At 39.3% G+C, this 21,378-nt stretch overlaps 1 protein-coding gene across 3 annotated transcripts in view; it reads right to left on the reverse strand.

The window, feature by feature from the left end:
* RECQL (RecQ like helicase) overlaps window positions 1-21,370 on the reverse strand; it is a 33,485-nt gene extending 12,115 nt beyond the window's left edge. The window contains exons 1-7 of one of the 3 annotated variants that reach the window (XM_015151248.3): window positions 21,148-21,370; window positions 19,274-19,334; window positions 14,916-15,086; window positions 11,503-11,700; window positions 10,187-10,366; window positions 6,514-6,620; window positions 3,391-3,589 (exon numbers count right to left, since the gene is read on the reverse strand). In XM_015151248.3, the coding sequence (XP_015006734.1) occupies window positions 3,391-3,589; window positions 6,514-6,620; window positions 10,187-10,271 (391 nt within the window). In that variant the 5' untranslated portion in view covers window positions 10,272-10,366; window positions 11,503-11,700; window positions 14,916-15,086; window positions 19,274-19,334; window positions 21,148-21,370. Of the gene's footprint in view, window positions 1-3,390; window positions 3,590-6,513; window positions 6,621-10,186; window positions 10,367-11,502; window positions 11,701-14,915; window positions 15,087-19,273; window positions 19,335-20,904 lie in introns of all 3 variants that reach the window. The other 2 variants (XM_077953692.1, XM_077953690.1) reach the window with 2 other exon arrangements.
* Between the last annotated feature and the right edge of the window lie 8 nt (window positions 21,371-21,378).

The following is a 21,378-nucleotide window of genomic DNA, read 5'->3' on the forward strand; positions in this document are numbered from 1 at the left end:
TATGCAAATGTGTCTGTAATTCAAGCAAAGAAACAAGACAATACAAAGAGTAAGCCAATAAATACGCCATTAGAGAGTGGTAAGTGCTCATAATAAGCCCGGCATAGCTGGGGCTTAAGAAGTAAGAGAGGAAGAGTGGGAAATCAGGTAGACAGATGGGGGCAGATCACCTATTACCCTATGGGCCCCAGTTAAGAACTTTGGGGTTTTATTCTAAGCACAGAGTAGCTACTGGCTAGTTTAGGTAGGGAAGTAACATGATTTGATTTATATTTAGAAAATATCACTGGTTGCTCTGTGGAGAATGAACAAAAAGGGTAAGACCATAATCACAGACTACTTAGGAAGCTACTGCAGTAGACCAGTGGAAGGGAGCTCAACTGTATGTAAGACGTAGGTGCACAAAGTGTAGACAAACTTGAGATTCATTTTAGAGGCAGAGCTGACAACACTGAGTGGTGGACTGGACCTGCAAAGGGAGCGTAAATCAAGGATGGTGTGTCATCCATCATTTTTTTGTCATCTCTAACCCTACCTTCTATACTCTGCTTTGGGATGCTGCACCAAGGACTCTGCACACGACGCATCAGCTTTGCCTGCTGGCCCTGCATGGAAGATTCCATGGCTGCTTCCTCCCTAACTGCTTCCTGTGGGCTTGCTTGTGTTCCTGTGACTGCCACCCCAGCAAGACTTCTCATCCCTGCAGCAGCACTTCTTTCCTTAAGAGCAACTAAATACAGCTGGCAGTTTTTTCAGCCTTTGGAGAATCAGCTCTATCACAGATGTACCCGACCTCTGGCTCCACCAAGAGACTCCAGCACCAGGGAGCTCAGTTCCACGGGGGCCTCTCCTTTAAGTTTCTAAGTCTTATTTGTTTCAATCTTTTCTTCCTGTTCTCCCAGCCCTACAGGTGGTTGTTGCTTCTTCCAGCTTTTAACTCCATGATATCTTAGTTTTCTTTTTACTTTTTCAGTTATCTATGTAGCTACTTTTTACCTAGTTCACAATTCTTTATAAAAAATCCTCTGTGTTCAAATAACTGTCTCCTGACTGGAATCTAAATGATAAAGGTAACTGCTACAGTTCTGGCTTCAGCAAACAGGTGAGTGAGTGGATGACTTTCTAAGACAGAGAAGACTGAAGGGGAAAATTGCTTGGGAGTAGAGAGGAGAAGGGAGAAAGGAAAGGTGAAGAAAATAAAAAGTTTTTGGTTAGAACGTCGAGTGGAGTTATGGGGAAAATAGTGACTCCCAGTTGAGAAGAAAAAGAGCAGTTCTTTGGGGGAAAATTTAGTTTCGTTCATGCTAATTTAGATACACATTTCTGATAAACAATTAGGAGTATAAATTTAAAGTTTAGAAGTTAGATAATTAGATATGGGAATAATGTTTTACACTTCGGCAGCAGATCCACAGAGACAACATAAGTCACGGTAATACTTAAGCAAGGGTGATAATCGTAAGTGATTGCACCACTTAAGCTGAAAATAGGGCAAGAGTCACAAATCGGGTAACTTCAGTGGCCACCAGGTAACAACCATGTGGCATTATCTGGTTAAGAAAGTGGGGTCCTTAATAGAAAGGACTATACATCCAGTTTAAGGCATTTAAATCCATTTAAAATATATAAATAAATAAAAACAATGCCCATAATAATTCTGTAGGTAGAGAATGCAGTCTTTGGGCTACAAGCTCACTATCCCTGGAGAAATGTAAGAAAGGGTAAAGACTGAGGTCAGAACCCTAGGGAACACTAATATTTAAAACGAAGACAAAGGAAGATGAGCGAAGGAGGTAATAATGGAAAGGAAGACACTGACCAGCATTACTGTACAGTAACCAAGGGAGTAGCATGTGGCAAGGTGAGAGGTGAATATATAAAATGTTACTGAAGTTAAGTGGGAAGAGGAATGAAGATGAGACCACGTGATGAAGCCACTGGGGGTGGGTCACCGATGACCTGTTTCAATAGGACGGTGATGGCAGAAGGATATGATTCAATTAGTTCAGAATGGGTTAAAGGTGACAAATGGAGATGGTAAGCTGAGAAGTCTGATGGTGACAGAAAGAACAAAAAGAGGACAGTCACATTAAAAGGTGCAAAAGATCAGAAGGGTGCTTTAGTTTCTGTTTTTAGGGAGGGGACAAAAGAGACTCAAGGTGAAGGAGTGAGGAACTTGGCAGTGCAAGATCTTAAGAAGGCAGGAGGGGATGAAACGGGAGTGGTCATGGTTACCCTTATAAAGCAGTGGTCTTTTCTGCCTTAACAAAAGAAAAGAAACAACAACAAAGATTACTAATGTTTGAAAGTAGAAAGAGGAGCTGTTCATACCTGATGGCATCTATTTCCTGTGAAGCAGAAAGCATCTGCTAAGTACAAGTTAGGGCCTGAATAGAAAGTTAATGATACGAGACATTTGTTGGAAGGAATGTATAAAGGAGTTGAAATAGGGACAAGTATAAGGACAGCTGAGGATAATGAAAAGCTGAACGGAGTTATGCAATTTTTTTTTTTTTTTTGGATAATGTTTAGTAGCCAAGCAGCAGGAATAGGGAAAGCAGAAGTCTAGATGAATCCAGCGTCTCAGGCACAACACCTGAAGCAGACTGGCAGAATGGCCAGGCAGTCCAGGGCAAACATAACAGAAGTCGGGGCAACAGCACAGTGTCTGGACGGGAAAAAGAGTGATTGCTATGTAGGGACAGGAGCCTGGATAAATAAGCCGGGATTAAAAGAGGGATCCAGCAAATCCTAATGAGTGTGAAAAGCTTCAGAAGGAAAAGAGGTTGAAGCCAGGGAGTCGGATTTTTGAATTTAGGATTTTTTTGCATATAACAATTCTGAGTAACTTACTTTAGGCTATGACTGTAGGATTGGGTGGTGGGGTGAAGAAAAAGGTCACTAAAATATCTCATCAAAGTTTAATGCTGAGGAGTTGCAGGTGGGTGCTAAAAAGACCCCTAGAATGATGACTAAAGATGACAACTTTGAGACAGATGCAAATTCTTCAACAAATGTGAAGGAATACCTAGATGTCATAAATGCCAAAAAGATGTCTATTATTGGCTAGTAAACATATGTGTCCATATTTGTCCATAATTGACAAAGGCAATTAAACTACAGACTACAGAGGGGAATGAAACTAAAGATTCTGCTTCTCAGTCCTCCTCATAATGAGGCAAGATAAAATGAGTAATACAGGCTGATCATCCCAAACCCAAAAAAATCCAAAATTTAAAACTCTTTTGGTTCCAAGCATTCTGGATAAGGGATATTCAACGTGTAACTACTTGAGGCTGATTTTAATAGAAGCAGAGATTTCCATCATGCCAAGCTGAGTAAGGACACGGTCTATGACATCAAAAAGCTTTCTAGATAAAACATACATACCAGGTCTGAAATCATGTCCCCACTGACTACAGCAGTGAACTTCATCCACAGCAATTCGAGTGAATCTCCTTGCTTCATAGGCTTTCTCTAGTCTTGACATAAACATTTTGCTTTTTGCAATTTTCTCTGGAGTCACATAAATCAGCTTTAACTCGGAGTTTTTATTTACCATTTCAGCATGAACCCATTTAACATGCTCCTAGTAAAAGAAAAAACAGACACAATGATAGTAAAACTAAGCTGGCAGACTGAAATACTAGGTGGTAAATGAAAACGTTCATTTCTCCAAAGCAATAATAGACTTCGGCTCTTCTAGGAGCAGACGTTTGGTTCATTAAAACTGAAACCATGTCCCAGTACTAAACATCATGGCAGCTGTGTAAACAGCATTCTAGTTATTTACTAACATCTACATTGTTGGTGATTAAAAAAAAACTCACTTGACAAAAAAGAACAAAAAAAAATGAACATGAACAGATAGTCCAATGAAGAGCATTTATTCTATAAAGGGATAATTCTAAATTGTTCATAATATATTCTAAAATGTGAGCTAGATGCAATTGTTATGGTTATAAAGGTGGGTTTTATTAATTTTAACATTATATTTATAATCCCTTTATGTATGTGAACAAAATTTATTATTTATTAACTTCTTAAATGATGCCATCAAATCTTTTAATCTCTTTATTTAAACATGAAGACCATGGGGTTTCAAAAAGTATTACTCATTAAATTAAGATAATAATAAATCTTAAAAGCTAACATTTATTAGCTTCTTAGTACTCTAATACAATTCTGTATAATACTTAGCACATTAGATATCATTTTTTTCCTTCTAACCTAAAGAGGACCAAAAAAGTATAAAAACATGCCAGTGAATGGGATAGAAAGAGACAATCAAACTGCTTTCATCATCCCGGCAAAGCAGTTTGTTAATTCCTAGATATATTCTAGGATACAGATGTTCTTTTTTTCTCTCTCCAACTTTTCAAGCAGTGGGGATATATCATGAACTGGTAATTATCTTCAACTTTCTAAACTACTTTCTATTACTATTATGTTCTTTTCCAATTTTAAGAAAGTACATTATTAGAAAGCAGTTTTCTCCATAGACTGATTTTGTTGAATGAAGGAGCAGTTATAATAGAATGACATGGAGTTTAAATAAAACAAAAACATATGGGTAAACTAAAGGAAGCAGGGCTTCTTGGAGGTATGGCTGACTCTAGGTCTGCGCAGGAAATGCATAAAATGAACATGGATTATCTTACTGCAAAAGAAAGCAAGGAGCAGAAGCAATGCGGTTAAGAGAAAAGATTCAGGAACCAACTTAAAGAGGCTCTCACTGCCCAAGGCCAGGACTATTTCAGCATTACATAGATACACATTTATATGATTCCAAAGGTGAATCACATTATATCTCAAAATTTGTAAGTTTATAGTGATACTTGGGGGAAAAAAATACCTTAAAAATCTTGTTGACCACCTTTGGAGAATGCTAGAAAACCAACTCTTTCTGAAAACTGGTAAAGAAAGGGAAAAAAAAATCTAGCATTTTCATCATGCAGAGCTAATGAGGAAGAAGTTCATTTTTGTAGAAAAAGTGTAGCTAATACAAAGAGTGACAGAATTAGGTATCACCATTTTGCACCTCCCTAATGAAATCATGGCTCTCACGGTGCCACTCAGTGGCTGCTAAAACATTAGATGAAAAGCTGATAACCAGAGATCAGGCAGACATCACCTGAACCCACTGATGCTTAGCATCACAAAAAGATAACCAGGTACTATGTACCACTTGAGTGATACCACAGTAAGTATACTCTTGCAAAAAACCAAAAAAAAAAGTTAAAGAGAAAAGAAAAATTCCAAATACAATCAGGCTTTTAGATCTAACAGGATCCAGTTACCTATGTAACAAACCTGCACATCTTGCACATGTACCCCAGAACTGAAAAGAAAGAAAGAAAACGAGAGAGAGAGAGAGAGAAGAAAAGAAAAGAAAGAAAAGAAAAGAAAAGAAAAGACCACAAGGATGCAATCAGGAAAATGTAGAAAGATACAGGACCATTAATGTGGTTTCTTCAACAAATAATTTGCATGGGAAATACAAAAGAGAGAAAGGGAACCTATGGGTATATCAACCAAACACAATACAATGTATGAATATTATCTGGGCTATATTTAGAGAAAGAAAACATAAAAATGAGACAGAGAAATCTGAATTTTTCATAATTCTAAAGAATTGATATTAAAGTTTTTAGATGTGATGATGGCATAGCACTTTTCTTTAAAGTTAGAGATACATACTGAAGAATTTACAATTACAATATGATGTCTGGAATTTGTTCTGAATAAATAAACTAAGGGGAAGGGGGTAGGGAAAACTGGAGGTATATAGATTAAAAAAAAAGATTAGCCATATGTTAACTGTTGAAGAGGGAAATGGCTACATGGCAGTTTTTATGCTATTCTCTCTCCTTTTGAAGATTTCAATAATACGCTTTTTAAAAAAGAATAGCTGGGACATGCTTTATTCTACAGATGATGGTAAAAGAGTCCATCCCTAAATAGAAGAAATTCCATAGGTACAGGGTAACTTCTTAGTAATTCATATTTCACATTTAATTACACTGCATAATTAGAAATTCTCCCTTACTATTTTAGAATGGATAATACGAAATAGGTCAGCAAATGTTTTCTGTAAAGTACCAGACAAAAACATTAGGTTTTGTGGGCTATAAGGTCTCTATCACAACTACTCCACTCTGCCATTATACTGTAAAAGCAGCCACAGACAACATGTAAACAAATGAGCATAGTTGTGTTTCAATAAAACTTTATTTATGGATACTGAAACTTGAACTGCAAATAATTTTCACATTTCACAAAATACTCGTTTTAGTTTTTTTTAGCCATTAAAAAATATAAAAACTATTCATAATTCATGGGACATACAAAAATAGACAGTGGGCCAGAACTGGTCAAGAGCAGTAGATTGCAACTCCTGATATAAATAGTTAACAGTTTATAATTTTATAAGCAACTCAACTGCAGGTAAAGCTCCTATTTCAGTGAATAGTTTACATTTAAAAAAAAAAAAAAAAAGCCACTGAAACATACCTTAGAACTTGAAGCATTTAACATGGTTGCTGAAATTCCTAATTGTTTTAAAACCATTAATTGGTCTTCCATAAGAGAGATCAATGGGCAAATGACGAGTGTAAAACCTAAAAGAGGAAAAAAAAAATCTACCTTAAACTTTACACCACCCTCAGAATCAGTTGCAAACCATTCACCTTTTTTTTTTTTTTAGAGACAGAATCTCACTCTGTTGTCCAGGCTAGAGTACAGTGGTGCCATCTTGGCTCATTGCGACCTCCGCCTCCGGAGTTCAAGCAATTCTCCTGCCTCAGCCTCCCAAGTAGCTAGGAGTACAGGCACCCACCGCCATGCCTGGCTAATTTCTTTTGTATTTTAGTAGAGATAGGGTTTCGCTGTGTTATCCAAGCTGGTCTCGAACTCCTGAGCTCAGGCAATCCACCCACCTTAGCCTCCCAAAGTACTAGGATTACAGGCACGAGCTACCGCGCCCAGCCCATTCACCTTATTAACTTGTGGGCACCGCCCATTAATTCAGATTAATTTCTAGTGTAGCTTTACTAAAGCTTACTTACTTCTTACTCTCATTGATTAGATATGAATAAATGACCAAACAAGGTAACTATAAGCCAAATAAACAAACATACAACTAAACAGAACTCTATCCTTATAAAAATAAAGACAGACATTAACATTTCAAATGTTTAATTTGCTATCATTTTAAATAATCACTACTGGTAATTTCAGTAAGGTAACATATATCAGTTCAAACACTAAACAGTTTCATCAGGGAAAAATTACTACAAAGCTTTCCCAAAAAAACAGTAGTGTGTATAATTAAACATGATAGTTGCATGAGCATTCTTTTACTTTTTATATGAGATTTTTGCTGAGTAGAAATCAGTGAACAGTTTACTGTCTGAATGAAGTTATAGTAATATGCCCCCTTCCTTATAACTGAAACTGTTTAAAGTACAAAAGCTATTCTACAGTTAAAATTATATGACTTTACGTTTCTGTAGTTTGTTTCTTATGACAACTTTTGGCAGAGTGCAGACATGTTTAAAAAACATAATCATATTAAGATCTTATTAGGGATTTTTCCCAGTCAATTATTCTCTCTGCTATTATTTTCACTTTTCCTGACTAGCACCTACTCATTACATTTAAACATGGTCAAGTCTCTCTCATCTTGGAAAACACCCACTATGGTCTGAATGTTGGTATCCCCAAGGAAGTGATTAAGTAATGAAGGCTCTGCTTTCATAAGTGGGATTAATGCCATTTTACAAGAAGTTGAAGTGAGTGCCCTTTCTTTGCCACCATGTGAGGGTGCAGCAAGAAGGTGCCATCTATGAGAAACACCCCCTCTCTAAACACCAAAATCTATTAGCATCTTGATCTTGGACTTCCAAGCCTCCAGAGCTGCAAGCGGTAAACTTCTATTGTTTGTTAATTAACTGATATAAAGCATTCTGTTATAGCAGCTGGAATAGACTAAGATAACACCTAATTTATGGCCCCCTCTCTTCTTCCCCTCATAGCCATTCTTTTCCAAAGAGCATCCCACACTCACCAGTTCCACTTCCTCAACTCCTACTCACTTCAAACCATTGTTATTTGGTCTCCACCCAGCCATTTCAATAAAATTGCTGCAGCTAAGGTCCTCTGTCATTAAACTCATTGAAACTTAATCCTTATCGTATTTGACATTTTGCTAACAGACATCACTATTAACCACTCCCTCATTCAAACACACCCTTCCCTAGGCTTCTAATAACACCATACAATCCTGGTTATCCTATATGTTGCTACTCATTCTCAGCCTTGTCTGAAAGCCCTCTTTCTGTTTATCCCTAAACTCTTGGTGTTCTGGTTTCTGTTCTAGGCTTTCTTCTCTTCTTATGCTGCTCTGTAATTCATTCCAATGGCTTCAGTGCCATCTCCACACTAACAATCTCCAACTCAGACCTCCAACACCAGGCTTTAGACACAAACATCCTCCTACTCAGGACAATTCCATCTGGATGTCTTAAAGGCATCGTAAATTCAGCATGTCCCAAATAAATTCATCATCTTCCTTCTCTCCATTCCTAAGAGTTCTTTCTCCAGTGTACCCCATTTCAGTGAAGAACCTCCCCAGTGTCCAAGCCTAAAATTTGAGCATCATTCTTGACTATTCTTTCTCCTTTCCCCACAGGCAATAAATACCAAGTCCCACTGACTCTATCTTCCAGATGTATCTGGAATTCATCTAACTGCTAGAATTATCCTTCTAAACCATGAAATAATGAGTCTCTTACCTGTGTAAAACCCTTCAATGGCTTCCTGCTAAAATAAGGAAAAGTTTTTAAAAATAAGACTCTACATGTCTTACCACTGACTGCCACATAGGAATTCCTCTAGGTTACTGAATACATCATAATGTGAATGTTCTCTCTTGCTTTTAGATCTCACACATGTTGCTTTTCTTCCTTCCCTGTCCCTTCTGCCTACTCACCCTTTAACTTTTAGCTTAAACACCACTCCCTCAGAACAATTTTCCCTGACAGCCCCTAGACTAGATCTTTGTACAGTCTTAATTACCTATTAAAACCTGTATCCCAAAATTCTTATTGCAATTGCTTGCAATTACCCATATTCTGTAAACCAGTGATCAACAAAGTAAGGGCTGGTTGCCTGTTTTTGTAAGTTATTTTAATGGAACACAGCTACACCCATGTGTTTACATGTTACAAATGTGGCTGCTTTTGTGCTAGAAAAGCACAAAACCTGTGGCAGGGTTGAAGAGTTGTCAAGGAGACCATATGGACCACAAGCCTATATTATTTACTATCTACTCTTTCAAGAAAAAGCTTGGTGACCCCTTGCTATTCCCCAATCAATAATATCAGTAGCACCAGCGAACTCGTTAGAAATGCAGGATCTTTGGTCTCACATAAAATCAGAATCTGCACATAATCAAATCCTCAGGCGATTCTTATGTACACTAACGTCTGAGAAAGGGCTACTCTACACTATGAGTTCTGTGAAAACTAAGACCACGCCCATTTTGCTCACTACTGTACCTCCCAGCGCCTAGCACCGTGGCAGACACTCAATGAAGATCTGGGACTAGAATTCAGGTCTACTGATTCTTCTTCTAGAGTTGCTTCTCCTACAACATTTTTGGGGTTTTTTGCCCCTTTTATTTTCTGTTCTAGTGTTCTACAGCGCTGTAGGGTGAATATGATTAACAACAATTTAGTATAGGGTTTTGAAAAGCTTAGAAGAGAGGATTTTGAATGTTCAGTACAATATGCTTTTAAATTTATGTTTCAGGAACCAGATAAAAGGATTAATCTCAGAAGTTTTAAAAATTCCCCCTTTAGGGAGAGAGGAGGGCAAGGGTTGAAAAACTACCTATCGGGTACTGTGTTGACTACTTGGACGACGGATCATTAGAAGTCCAAAGCTCAGCATCACACAATATACTCATGCAACAAACCTGCACATATACCCCGAACCTAAAATAAAAAATAAGTAAATTCCCCCTTTGAGTGAAACTTTAAATTTCTATTAATATAGAGGAAATCAAACAAAAATGCACTTGATTTTTACATATGTATGATTAGAAATTATTTTTTAAAAGAATTAAAAATGTATGATGACAAAGCACTTCTTCAACTCTAAATTAATTTTTATTAGTACACACCATCTGAACATAATGCTGGTAACTGGTAACATAAGCTCTTTCCACCTCCTGTAGGCATAACAAGAAATACCTCCTTTCCAGCCATTGTTACGTTAATAGTTTCAAGCTGAAGTGGTCTGAACTTCTGCAGCTTAAAGACGTTTTGCAGAACATCTTTAACTTTACCAGACCATGGAAAATCTAGAAAAAGAAAGATAAGAATCAGACAAACATATAAGACTATTATAGAAGTTTGATAAGAATGAGACAAACATATATAAGACCTCTAATACTTATAGACCATTAAACTTTTATGATAATAATTTTGAGATTAACTCACTAGCTAAGCAAAAACAAATTAAATGATGTGTTATAAGACATAGTAGGGGTCGTGGCTCATGCCTATGCTCTCAACAGTTTTGGGAGGCCAAGGCAGGAGGATTACTTGAGCTCAGGAGTTCGAGACCAGTCTGAGCTCAAGCGATAGCAAGACTCTGTCCCTATAAAAAATTTTTAAAAGTAGCCAGGTGTGGTGCTGTGCACCTGTAGTCCCAGTTACTAGGGAGGCTGAGGAGGGAGGACTGCTTGAGGCTGGGACTTTGAGGCTGCAGTGAGTTGTGGTTGTGCCACTGTACTCCAGCCTGGGGAACAAAGCCAGACCTTATCTCAAAAAAAAAAAAAAAAAAAAAGTAACGAATGTAAAAATTTGCCAGTTGAGAATTAACCCACACAAGAGAGGAAGGTGTTTGATCAGGTATTTGAAAAATAGTCTCAGTGTTGATCAGAGAATTTACAGCATCATCAAATACTCAAATATCAGGAACAAAGTGAACAATTATCTGGAATTTTTGGTGAAAATATCTTGTTTAGACGTGAATCATTGAAAAGCAACATCCACAAAAACCACAATTCCTTCTAGAGTTATTCTATTATAATTATCCTATTATAGTATTCTATTTATAATCGATAAACATGATGTTGGATAAGATCTTGGATCATGAAAGGTTTGTTCACCAGGGCAGGAAAATGATCTAAACTTGGCAAGGAGTTTGAATTTTTTTTTTCTTGTTTGTTAATGTAGGTAAAGTAAGTATCTCATTTTCTAAGCATGATCAATGTTGCTAGAATAATAATTGGGAAAAAATGTCTCATAATAAAAGCTTAATTTAAAGACTATAGAACACAGGGAAAGAATGATCCACCTGCAAGTTTCCCATTCCACTGGAGAAATGGCCACTTTCACCTCTAAGCCTACTGGAAAGCACTAACCCAGCAAGAATTCATTCTAGCTTTTTAAAAAATGAGAAGAAACAAAACTAGCAAAAAGAAACGTTAACCTTCTTTATTCCAAGCGGCAGGTGAAGAATCATGTTCGTTGCTTGCCCCGGCATCAGAATCCTCCAAACACTGCTTTATTTTCTTGGTTAGGACTTTTTTTTTCTGAATAAGCTCTTGTTGCCTTTCCGTTAGTTCTTGAATTTGAATTTCTACTGCATGTAGCTCGCTGGTTATAGAATCCAGTTCCTCAGTCAGAGCTATGGGAGACAGCGGGGATACAATGATTAGACAGAGTAAATTACAACTTTAGGTTTCCAGATTGATTGTTGGGTGTTCCCCGCCATATCAATTACAGATGAACTTGAAGTAGCATAGCAAAATGGTTAAGAGCATGTTTTTGAGTCATACAGACCTGAGTTAAATCTCAGGTCCTCCTTTTACCTGCTGAGTGACCTCAGGCAAGATGCCTACCTGTATCCCCATATCCCTTCCTGTAAAATGAGGATAATATCTAACTTTCATCGTATTTTTATAAAGAGCTAGTGAGATAATATATTAAGTGTTCTAGACACAGTACCTGGTACACAGTCAAATATTTAATACATGATAATTTTCTTATTATGTAGGAGAGAAGTGGTCTAACAATCTCCTAAATCATTTAAGTAAAACAGACTTTGAAGCAAAAGGAAGCTAATGCCCTAATTACTTTGCTAGTACTTTATTGAAGGCATTCCTATTTGGGCTCATTTGATGGTTGATAAGGAGTTGGTAATTATAAACAAGAGGATGTAGTAAGAGAAATCAAGTGTAGGATTCGAATTGGCATTTTATCTCCTTTGTAACTAATTTATAAAGAAACCTCAGTGTATGATTCTAATCAATCTAAGTATTAAAGTCAAAAAGTGAGATGTTTTTTGATACCACATCAATGGAAGCTAGAAAAATCTTAAGACGTTCTTGGTGCGTTCTCATATACCCGCCTGCATTAATCAGTATACAGGTTTAATGTGTCCCTTCATGAGATAAAATTTATGGTTGTGACTTAAAATAGGATGTTGGGGTGCCTTTTCATTGTACCAATTGCACAGTGAAATTGGTACATTTCGTTGTATCAACTTCATCAATGTTGTACATTGATGTACATGTTATACATCATCCCTTGTATCAACCCTTCCCTACATGACTTTGGGTTAAGTTTGGCCACAGGTGGACTCTGCATGAGATTTAGAAGGCAGAAATAAAGCAGCAGCCAGTTTTACATTGGGATGGTTGGCCTAAGGCCAGGTGCTTCTGCAACTCACTCATGATATTAGCAATCTGCTACCTCACTTTGTTGATGTGGGGCAGAAGCCAGCTCCCCCAGCTCCTGCTAAATCTTTCTCGGTGGAGCAACTTGGCCCACAGCTTCTTTGGCTTCTTGGTCATGTTGCTGAGCAACCCTCTGTGACAAGAACACTAGCTTTTCAGCAGGACACCAGCATCCTAACTTTGTCCTCATGAGTTTCAACTTATCCTTGCAGCTTCCAGCTCATCCATACCCTCCCACACTTCACACCCATCTTCCTTTCTCACTGCTGGTACTGCTGACTTCAGGACCAGAAGCTGACTCAGGGATAGCCGCTTAACCAGCTCCCATGATCACATAAGGTTTAATCCCCATAATAAAACTTACAGCACTCATAATGGTTCAGCATACCTGATTGAACCCTAACCAATACAGAATTTTGATCCACAAGAACAGAAACTTAATAGGTTCTCTGAATTGCTTCTGGGCCACATAGAATTGGTTTTCTGATCTGATTAGATTTCAAGGCATTAATAACCCTGTTTCCACTGATAAAGGGAACATAACTGTTTTATGTCACCATGCAGTGAAAAAAGTTATTTAAGTCATCATCCATAGACACCAGTAGATAAATTCTAGAGAAGGCAAGGCTGTGGGTGACAAAGTGTTTGCTGTTACAGACGTTTTGGTGAGAATAATGGGGTTGACTGGTTGCTTCTAAGTGTGCAAAGAACTCAGGGGAAAAATGTAGGATCTGCATTAAGGGACCTCAAAGTTTCTATGACTGTCCTTAAAAAACCTTATCCCCTATAGGTACAGGGCCAATATTTTGGAAAAAGAGCTGTAAGTCTACATCCTGCAGATGGCTGAATTTCAGTACAAACTGAATTATCAACCTTGCAGGGACTCTTACTATAAAGTCAGCACACTGACTGGGAAGAAGGCTCTGAAATTTGGAGGGGAACATAAGGGCAGACTCCAATGAAGCAGGTTACCTTAAACCACTAAATTATGCCAAGTCTCTTCTAACCTGCCTTCCCTTTCTGAAACAATGTCCTCCTAACTGAAGTCCCCACAATGGTCCTCGCTGCCTTGTATGGGACTGCTAATCCTCCTAAGAATCAGCCTCTACCATCTTTCAGTGCTTTAAGATCCAGGAAGTCCTAGAGGATAAAACACAAAGATGTAACCTGTCGAAAGACATGATACGCACCAAGAGAGCTGCATGTGCCAAAACATATCAACAGAAACTGTGTTCATCCATTTCGCATTGATATAAAGGCATATCCGAGGCTGGGAAATTTATAAAAGAAAATAAGTTTATTTTCCTTATGGTTCTGTAGGCTATACAAGGAGCATACTGCTGGCATCTGCTTCTTGTGAGGACCTCAGGAAGCTTCCAATCATGACAGAAGACAAAGGGGGGCAGGTAAGTCACACAGTGGGAGATGGAGCAAGAGAGAGAGGAGGCAGTGCTAGCCTCCTTTAAACAACCAGCTCTCGCGTGAACTAACAGAGCAAGAACTCACTCATTACCATGGGGAGGGCACCAAGCCATTCATGAGGGATCCTGCTCCATGACCCAAATACCTCCCACTAGGCCCACCTCCAACACTGGAGGTCACATTTCAACATGAGATTAGGAGGAGACACATATCCAAATTACATCAGAAACCTAGAGAATGTATATGAGAATAGATCATAAAGTACTGAAACAGGGTTTATGGAATACAATGTTGAATTAAGCTAAGCTTATTGATATGGGCTCACTAAGAAATTCTGGACTTAACGTTCTACATAGTGGCCAGGAGTGGCTGTAGTAATTTGCTTGGCTCATTGCCTGAAACCTGGCCTCAAAGATGAATGTCAGAAAACTGGGATGGAATAAAATAGGTGTAGCGTCCAGTGAGGCTGGACTTCTGGAATTTCCTGGGTATGCTCTAAAGGACGGTATCCAGAGGCTTAGAGAGAGAGCAGTGCCCGAGTGGATGATCAAATGGATTGATCATCCACTCCCTTGCTGTCCCCCAGGAGAATCCAGAGTCTCCTTTCACCAAGACGGTGAAAAATACAGTCATGAGGGGAGCCCTAGCATCAGCAGAGCTCTTCAGGGATGCTGGGGCTCCCCTGGCTGTTCTCTGTAAGCTAGGAATGACAGTGGGAAATAGCATCTTCCAAGTAGACTACCTGATTCAACGACAATGATGGATTCCAAGGTATGGGGGCTGAACAGCGGCAATTGAATTTATGACCAAAAATAAAGTGGATGTGGTTGCCATGAAGGGCAACAGAGCTGAGGCAGCAATCAGAATAGTCTGACCCACACGATCTTGGATTGGCTAGTTGACTGCGATGTCCCTGAAATGGAAATAGATTACTTGATTTGTATACGCAAAATAAAAAGCTCTGATTCTGGTAAACAGACCCAGAAACACCACAACACAGCGACCATCCTTCGACCAGTTTCCAGAATTGAACCAACTTATAGAACCAGAGGCCCTTGAATAAGGCAGAGGTTGGAGCCCCTTGGGGAAGGACTCTACCACACAACTAAAAATATATGTACTGAATCTTCCTACTAGTCTTCACTAGAGACGTTTATGAGGGTAACTGTGCATTAGAAAAAGAGAAATCACTTCTCAGAAACTACTGGACATTAGCTGTGAACTGATGCTAATTCTTAGAAAACCAAAATGCCATGGTGATCCACCAGTCAGAGTAAAAACTCGACTTAAGTGAGGTAATCAATGCAGTTTTGGTTGCCAGAGATTTAAAAGGTAGAAATAAAGCAATAGCCATATTTTCATATTTTCTGTATTTAAGAAAGTCAGTGTAAGGGCAGGCTGGTGATCTCATTGGCATGGGGGAGGAGCAGGCTCAAGTCCAGTGGCTGCTAGTGATATACAGCAGACCTTCTAATCTGCTATGTGATTATTTCCTCTGTTCCAGAATGTATACCGAGAACAGATATATTCAGCAAGTGGCAGAATCCACACATTGGTCTCTTGGCCCATAATTAAGGATTATCATGATAGGAAAGGTCAAGTGGAAGCCAGCAAAACTGCCTTTACCAACCAATACAGCAAACCAAAAATATTACTGCCTACATCAAGGGCTTGAAAGATGTAAGGATAATGACGACTTCCACACTGCATTCAGCTCACCTATGTGGTGTATGCAGAAGCCAATGGATTCTGGAGATTGAGAGTGAATTATGGCAAAATTAATAAGGCTGCGGCTCCAACAGCAGCCACTGTTCCAGCTGTAATTTCATTAATGAGACTGAAGACATACCCTGGCATCTGGCTTCAGCTATTGATCTGTTGAATGCTTTATTCTCCATACCCATGTACCTGTTATTATAGCAGAGGGAAACAGTATAGCACAGTAAAAGCAGTTTGCTGAGCCAGCAATGTATCTTTACTCTCCCACCTCAGAGCTGTATCTACTCTCTAGCCCTAATCTAGTCTGCAGGGATCCTGCTTGCCTTTTCATTCCACTAGACATTACACTCGCTCTCTGCATTGATGATATCACGCTTGCCTGACCTGCTGAGCAAGAAGCAGCAGTAGCAGCTACTACAAACAAATTGCTAAGAGAGACTCTTGCCAGATGATATAAGATAAATCCCATAAAAATTCAGAAGCCTGAATTTTTCTCACCTTGGTGAGAGTCAAAGCGTATGGGGCATGTTGAGCGATCCGATCTCTTCTAAAGTGAAGGATAAGTTTCGACATCTGGCCCCTCCTATTACTAAGAGAGCAGCACAGAGCCTAATGGACTACTTGGATTTGGGAGGCAACACACACCTAATTTACCAAGTAACCCCAAAACTTGCCTGTTTTGAGTAGGACCTCGAACAAGAGGTAATGCCATGATACAATCTTCTCTTACCATTGAGCCATATGACCCAACAGATTTGATGGTGCTGTAAGTCTGTGATGAATGGGGATGTTATATGACACCTTTGGCCTATAGATGAGTCACAACAAAGATGATTAGGATTTTGGAGCAAAGCTTAGAGAACTCTTACCCTTTTGGAAACAATTTCTGGGTTGCTCCTGGGTCTTACAAGAGACTAAGTGACTATGTGACCCGTGCTGCCTATCATCAACCAGGTGTCATCTGACCGATCAATTCATAAGGCAGACCTCCATCATCACAATGGAGCTGGTATATGCCAAAGGGAGCAGGTTCTAAGTGAAGGCATGAACAAGAAGTCCGAATGCTCACGCACCATGCTCCCCTTTGCCTCCTCCTCCTCAACCTGCACCTATGACCTCATGGCGGGATCCTCTGTAACTAAGGAAGAAACAAAATGCAGGCCTAATTTATAAAAGATTCTGCATGATATATTGTCACCACCTGAAAGTGAACAACTAAAGCACTCTAGCGTCTTTCCAGAGCGGCCCTGAAAAATATTGGAGATGGGAAATCCTCCCTGTCAGCAGTAAGCAGTGCACATAGTTACTCACTTTGCCAGAGGAATACATCCACAGTACCATAGGCAATGGTTAATGATTAGCAGGATGGTTAGCAACCTGGAAGGTAACAAATAGGAAAACTGGTGGCAATGAGGTCTGAGAAAGAGATGTATGTATAGACCTCTCTGAACGGTCAGTGTGAAGGTATTTGAGTCCCATGTTAATGCTCACTGAAAACCACCTCCACAAAGGATAAGCATAATTAATCAGGTAGACCAGATGACCTGGACATGGACCACACCTGTCCTTGCACAACCAAATCAAGAACAAAGTACCTTCTGCAACATGGACTGTCACTCACGAAGACCCATCTGGCTACATCCACAGCTCAGTGCCCAACCTGCAAACAGCCCATACCAACCTTGAGTTCCAATGGAGGCGCCATTCTCTGTGGGGACAGTCAGATGCTTGATGGCAAAGTGACTGCATTGGAACCGTCTATAATGAAAGGCAGCACTTTGTTCTCACTGATACAGATGCTTACTCTGGATATGAGTTTACCATCCCTGCCTGCAGTGCTCTATCATGTCCACCATCTATGAATTCAGGGAATTCCTACTGACTGTCATCGTATTCCCCACCAAATTACTTCTGACCAAAGAACTCATTTATAGCAAACGAAGCACAACGGAAGGCTCATGTTTAAGAAATTAACTGGTCTAACTATGTTCCCCAACACCCTGAAGCAGCTGGCCTGAGGAAATAATGGAGTGGCATTTTGCAGACTCAATTATGCTGCCGGCTGGTTATCAGCACTTTAAAGGCTGGACTAGTAGCCTCCGGGATATGGCATGCTATACATGAGTGAATAGTGCTGCTTCTCCCATTGCCACAATTCACGGGAATCAGGGGTGGAAATGGGAGTGGAGCCTCTATTACCCTTAGTGATCCACTAGTGAAATTTTTGCTTCCCATCCTTGAAACATCGGACTCTTGCTGGCCTAGAGGTCTTAGTTACCAAGAGAGAAATGCTTGTACCAGGGGAAAAAACAGTAGTTCCATTAAACTGGAAGTTGACTGCTACTTGGCCACTTTGGGTTCCTCATGCCAACAAATGAACAGGCAAAGAAGGGGATTACTGTACTGGCTGGGGTAAGTGATCCTGACTACTAAGAGTAAATCAGACAGCTGCCACACTATAGGGATAAGGAGGAGTATGTCTGGAAAGCAGAAGATCCTCTAAGGCACCTCTCAGTATTCCCTTATCTTGTGATTAAAATTAATTGAAAACTATAATAACCAAATACAGGAAACTACTAAGGCAAGTAGTCCCCACCAAGCAAAGACCCGTTACCAACTGAGAACCAAGGAATATGGAATGGGGAGTTGAAGAAGGCAGTTGTAAAGTACAAGCTATGACCACAGGACCAACTGAAAAACAAGAACTCTAATAGCTGTAAGCCATTCTTCCTTTTTAACATTTGTATATAAACCAAGTTGGGGTTTTTCCATTTATTTGGTCCTTCTCCGATACATTACAGTATTACTAAGGAGGACATGATTCAGCAAGAAGAGAAATAAGCATCACCCAAAGATGAATAAATATAATTTGTACCTGCTCTTTTGGTGAAGGAGTCAGTGTATACTCAGCTATAACAGAAATAGGCAAAAGAATGATTCTGCTATTGCCTTTATTTGGATACAAATAAGGTGAAAATTAGACACAAAAGGACAAATGTTGTATGATTCCATTTATATGAGGTATCTAAAATAGTCAAGAAACAGAAAGTAGAATAGTGGCTATCAGGGATTAGGAGAAGAGAAGTAATGGAAAGTTATGAATTAATGAGTATAGAATTTTAGTTTGCATAGATGAAAATGCTCTGGAGATGGATAGTGTTGATGGTTGCCCAACAATCTAAATGCATTTAATGCCAATGAATTATTCACTTAATAATAGTTAACATGGCAAAGTTTGTAATGTCTATTTTCCCTAAATAAAAAAGCTGAAAAAAATCATTTCTATAATCAGAAATTTTAAAACAAACATTTTTTTTTTCCAAATACCATACAAATAGAAATAGAACAGAAGAAACAAAAAATGTAATCATTGCTACTAACCTGAAACGGATGCCATTCTTTTTCTTTCCAAATTTGTTTCTAAAATAATCCAAATTTCTTTCTAAAAATAAAAGCACAACAGTGACAACAAGTTTTTAAAAATAGTACTATTAATGATGTTCACTCAACAGTAATCTGTCATTCCTAAGCATGGAAAATGTTAGAAAGTAAATTATATACTGCAGTGACCTTTCAAATAAGAACCACATGGTTCTTTCAACACTAATTTTTTAAGGAAAACTCTCTATATTTCAGCTTACTAACTCACAACACTCAGAACAACTAACTCCCTAGATTTAAGAGAAGTGTCCAAAGTCACATAAAGGCATACATGACAAATACAGTAGCAATAACACTTAGCAAACATCCACCAGATACAAAGTGATGTAACAAAAAACAGCAAATATTCAACAGTTCTAGCACCCATGGCTATGTGACTAAATTACTATGTTACACAAAGTTACACATGCTGTTCCTCTAAGCCTCTTTCCCTACTGGTAAAACTGGGAGGACTGCAATCTTATAAATTGGATAGGTTCAAGTGTACCAGATTAAGCAAAATACATCAACATAAATAATAAATCAATCATCTAACATTTTATTGAGCACTTGCTTTAAATAATTACAATATAAGCTCAATCTTAAAAGAGAAATTGGTATTCTATAGAAATGCTAGATTTTAAAAGGAGAGAACACAACAAGGTTAGAGGTGGGGGGAGGGGAAAATGGTTTGTATTAATGAACTCTAAATATCTATGAATGACTAAAACCTAAGCATGCATATGGACAAGTGGAAAATGGGGCTTGAGAGTAGAAACTTTAAATGCCCCATAATCCTAAAAACACCTCTTCTATCTCTCTAATATGGACACTTTCTAAAACTAAGATGCTCTCCAAAAGTCACTTCTGCAACACCTATCCTTAGACTGCTGACCTTACGCCCTTTCTACACAGAATTCTGAAGCCACCACTAGGCTGGAAAGATAGGCTGACTCTTTTTTGCCTTGCTAAAGAATGTGGAAATAACCACACCATTAAAAGAAGGCTAAATAGGAGAGTAAACCAAGGACTTCTAATTCTTTATACAAACATCTCTTCACGTAATGGAAATGTAACATTCCATCCATAGACTGTAAGGTCCTTTAGCAGGGCTGGAGTTCAATCTCTTCACCTTTGTATCCGCACAGCTCAGCAAAATGCCTTGATATAGTGAGGGCTCAGGTTTGCTAAGGCGGCAGGAGCTGTTTCTACCCTTAAGAAAAGACACAGTCTATATATCCAATTTCCCCCCACGATTTTAAATGACTCCTTTGATTATGCCGTTAAAAGACTGCTCCTTCCCAAAATAATGTGATTTGTTAGCAGAAGATATCTCAACATAAAATGTATCCAGAAATTGAACTACAGCGGGTTTGTCACTCAGAAGTATAAGCTAGGCATCCACAAGAAAAATGTTACAAGGTGACAGCCAGTCATCAATGTTGGAGGAAACGCCACTGAGGTACCACAGGCTAAAACCTCTCTCTCCCCGCCACCTGCATTTAGAGGCAATAGTAATTGAATATTAGTAACGCCCTTCCTTCCGCTGCTGTGAAGCAGGGGATGGAAGAAGCATCCCCAGTAGTATTTACCAACAAATGGCAGCTGCTAATAAACAGGCTTCGGTGGCCAAGGCTCCTGCATAGAAAAGAGTGGGGAGATCAAAAGACCGGTCAGCAGGCGAACGTGCCCCTAAAGGCCCGAGTTCTCGGAGCAGAGCAGTGATTAACGTTCCGGTTTCTCCTCCGCCAATGTGTGGGCGAAAGGAAGTGACCCGCTACAGACCGGCCTCGCCCTCCAGCAGGAAAGGGAAGAATGAAACAAGAAACGCACACCCTTGACCCTTCAAAGCTGTAACAGTAGTTATCCCAGAGCCTCTCCCCACTGAGGAGCCCAGTCTGACTCTCCGGTGTCTGACTCTCCAGTGTCCGACTCTCCTGTGTCCGACTCTCCGATCTCCGACTCTCGGATCTCCGACTTCAAAGCACCCAGGCCTCGAGCCGATCTTTCTTCTGCTCGGGAGTAAAATCTTCCCGCCACCCAGCTGAGAGCATCCACCCTTCCGG

The sequence above is a fragment of the Macaca mulatta genome, chromosome 11 (genome assembly GCF_049350105.2).
Source record: "Macaca mulatta isolate MMU2019108-1 chromosome 11, T2T-MMU8v2.0, whole genome shotgun sequence".
NCBI classification, from domain to species: domain Eukaryota; kingdom Metazoa; phylum Chordata; class Mammalia; order Primates; family Cercopithecidae; genus Macaca; species Macaca mulatta.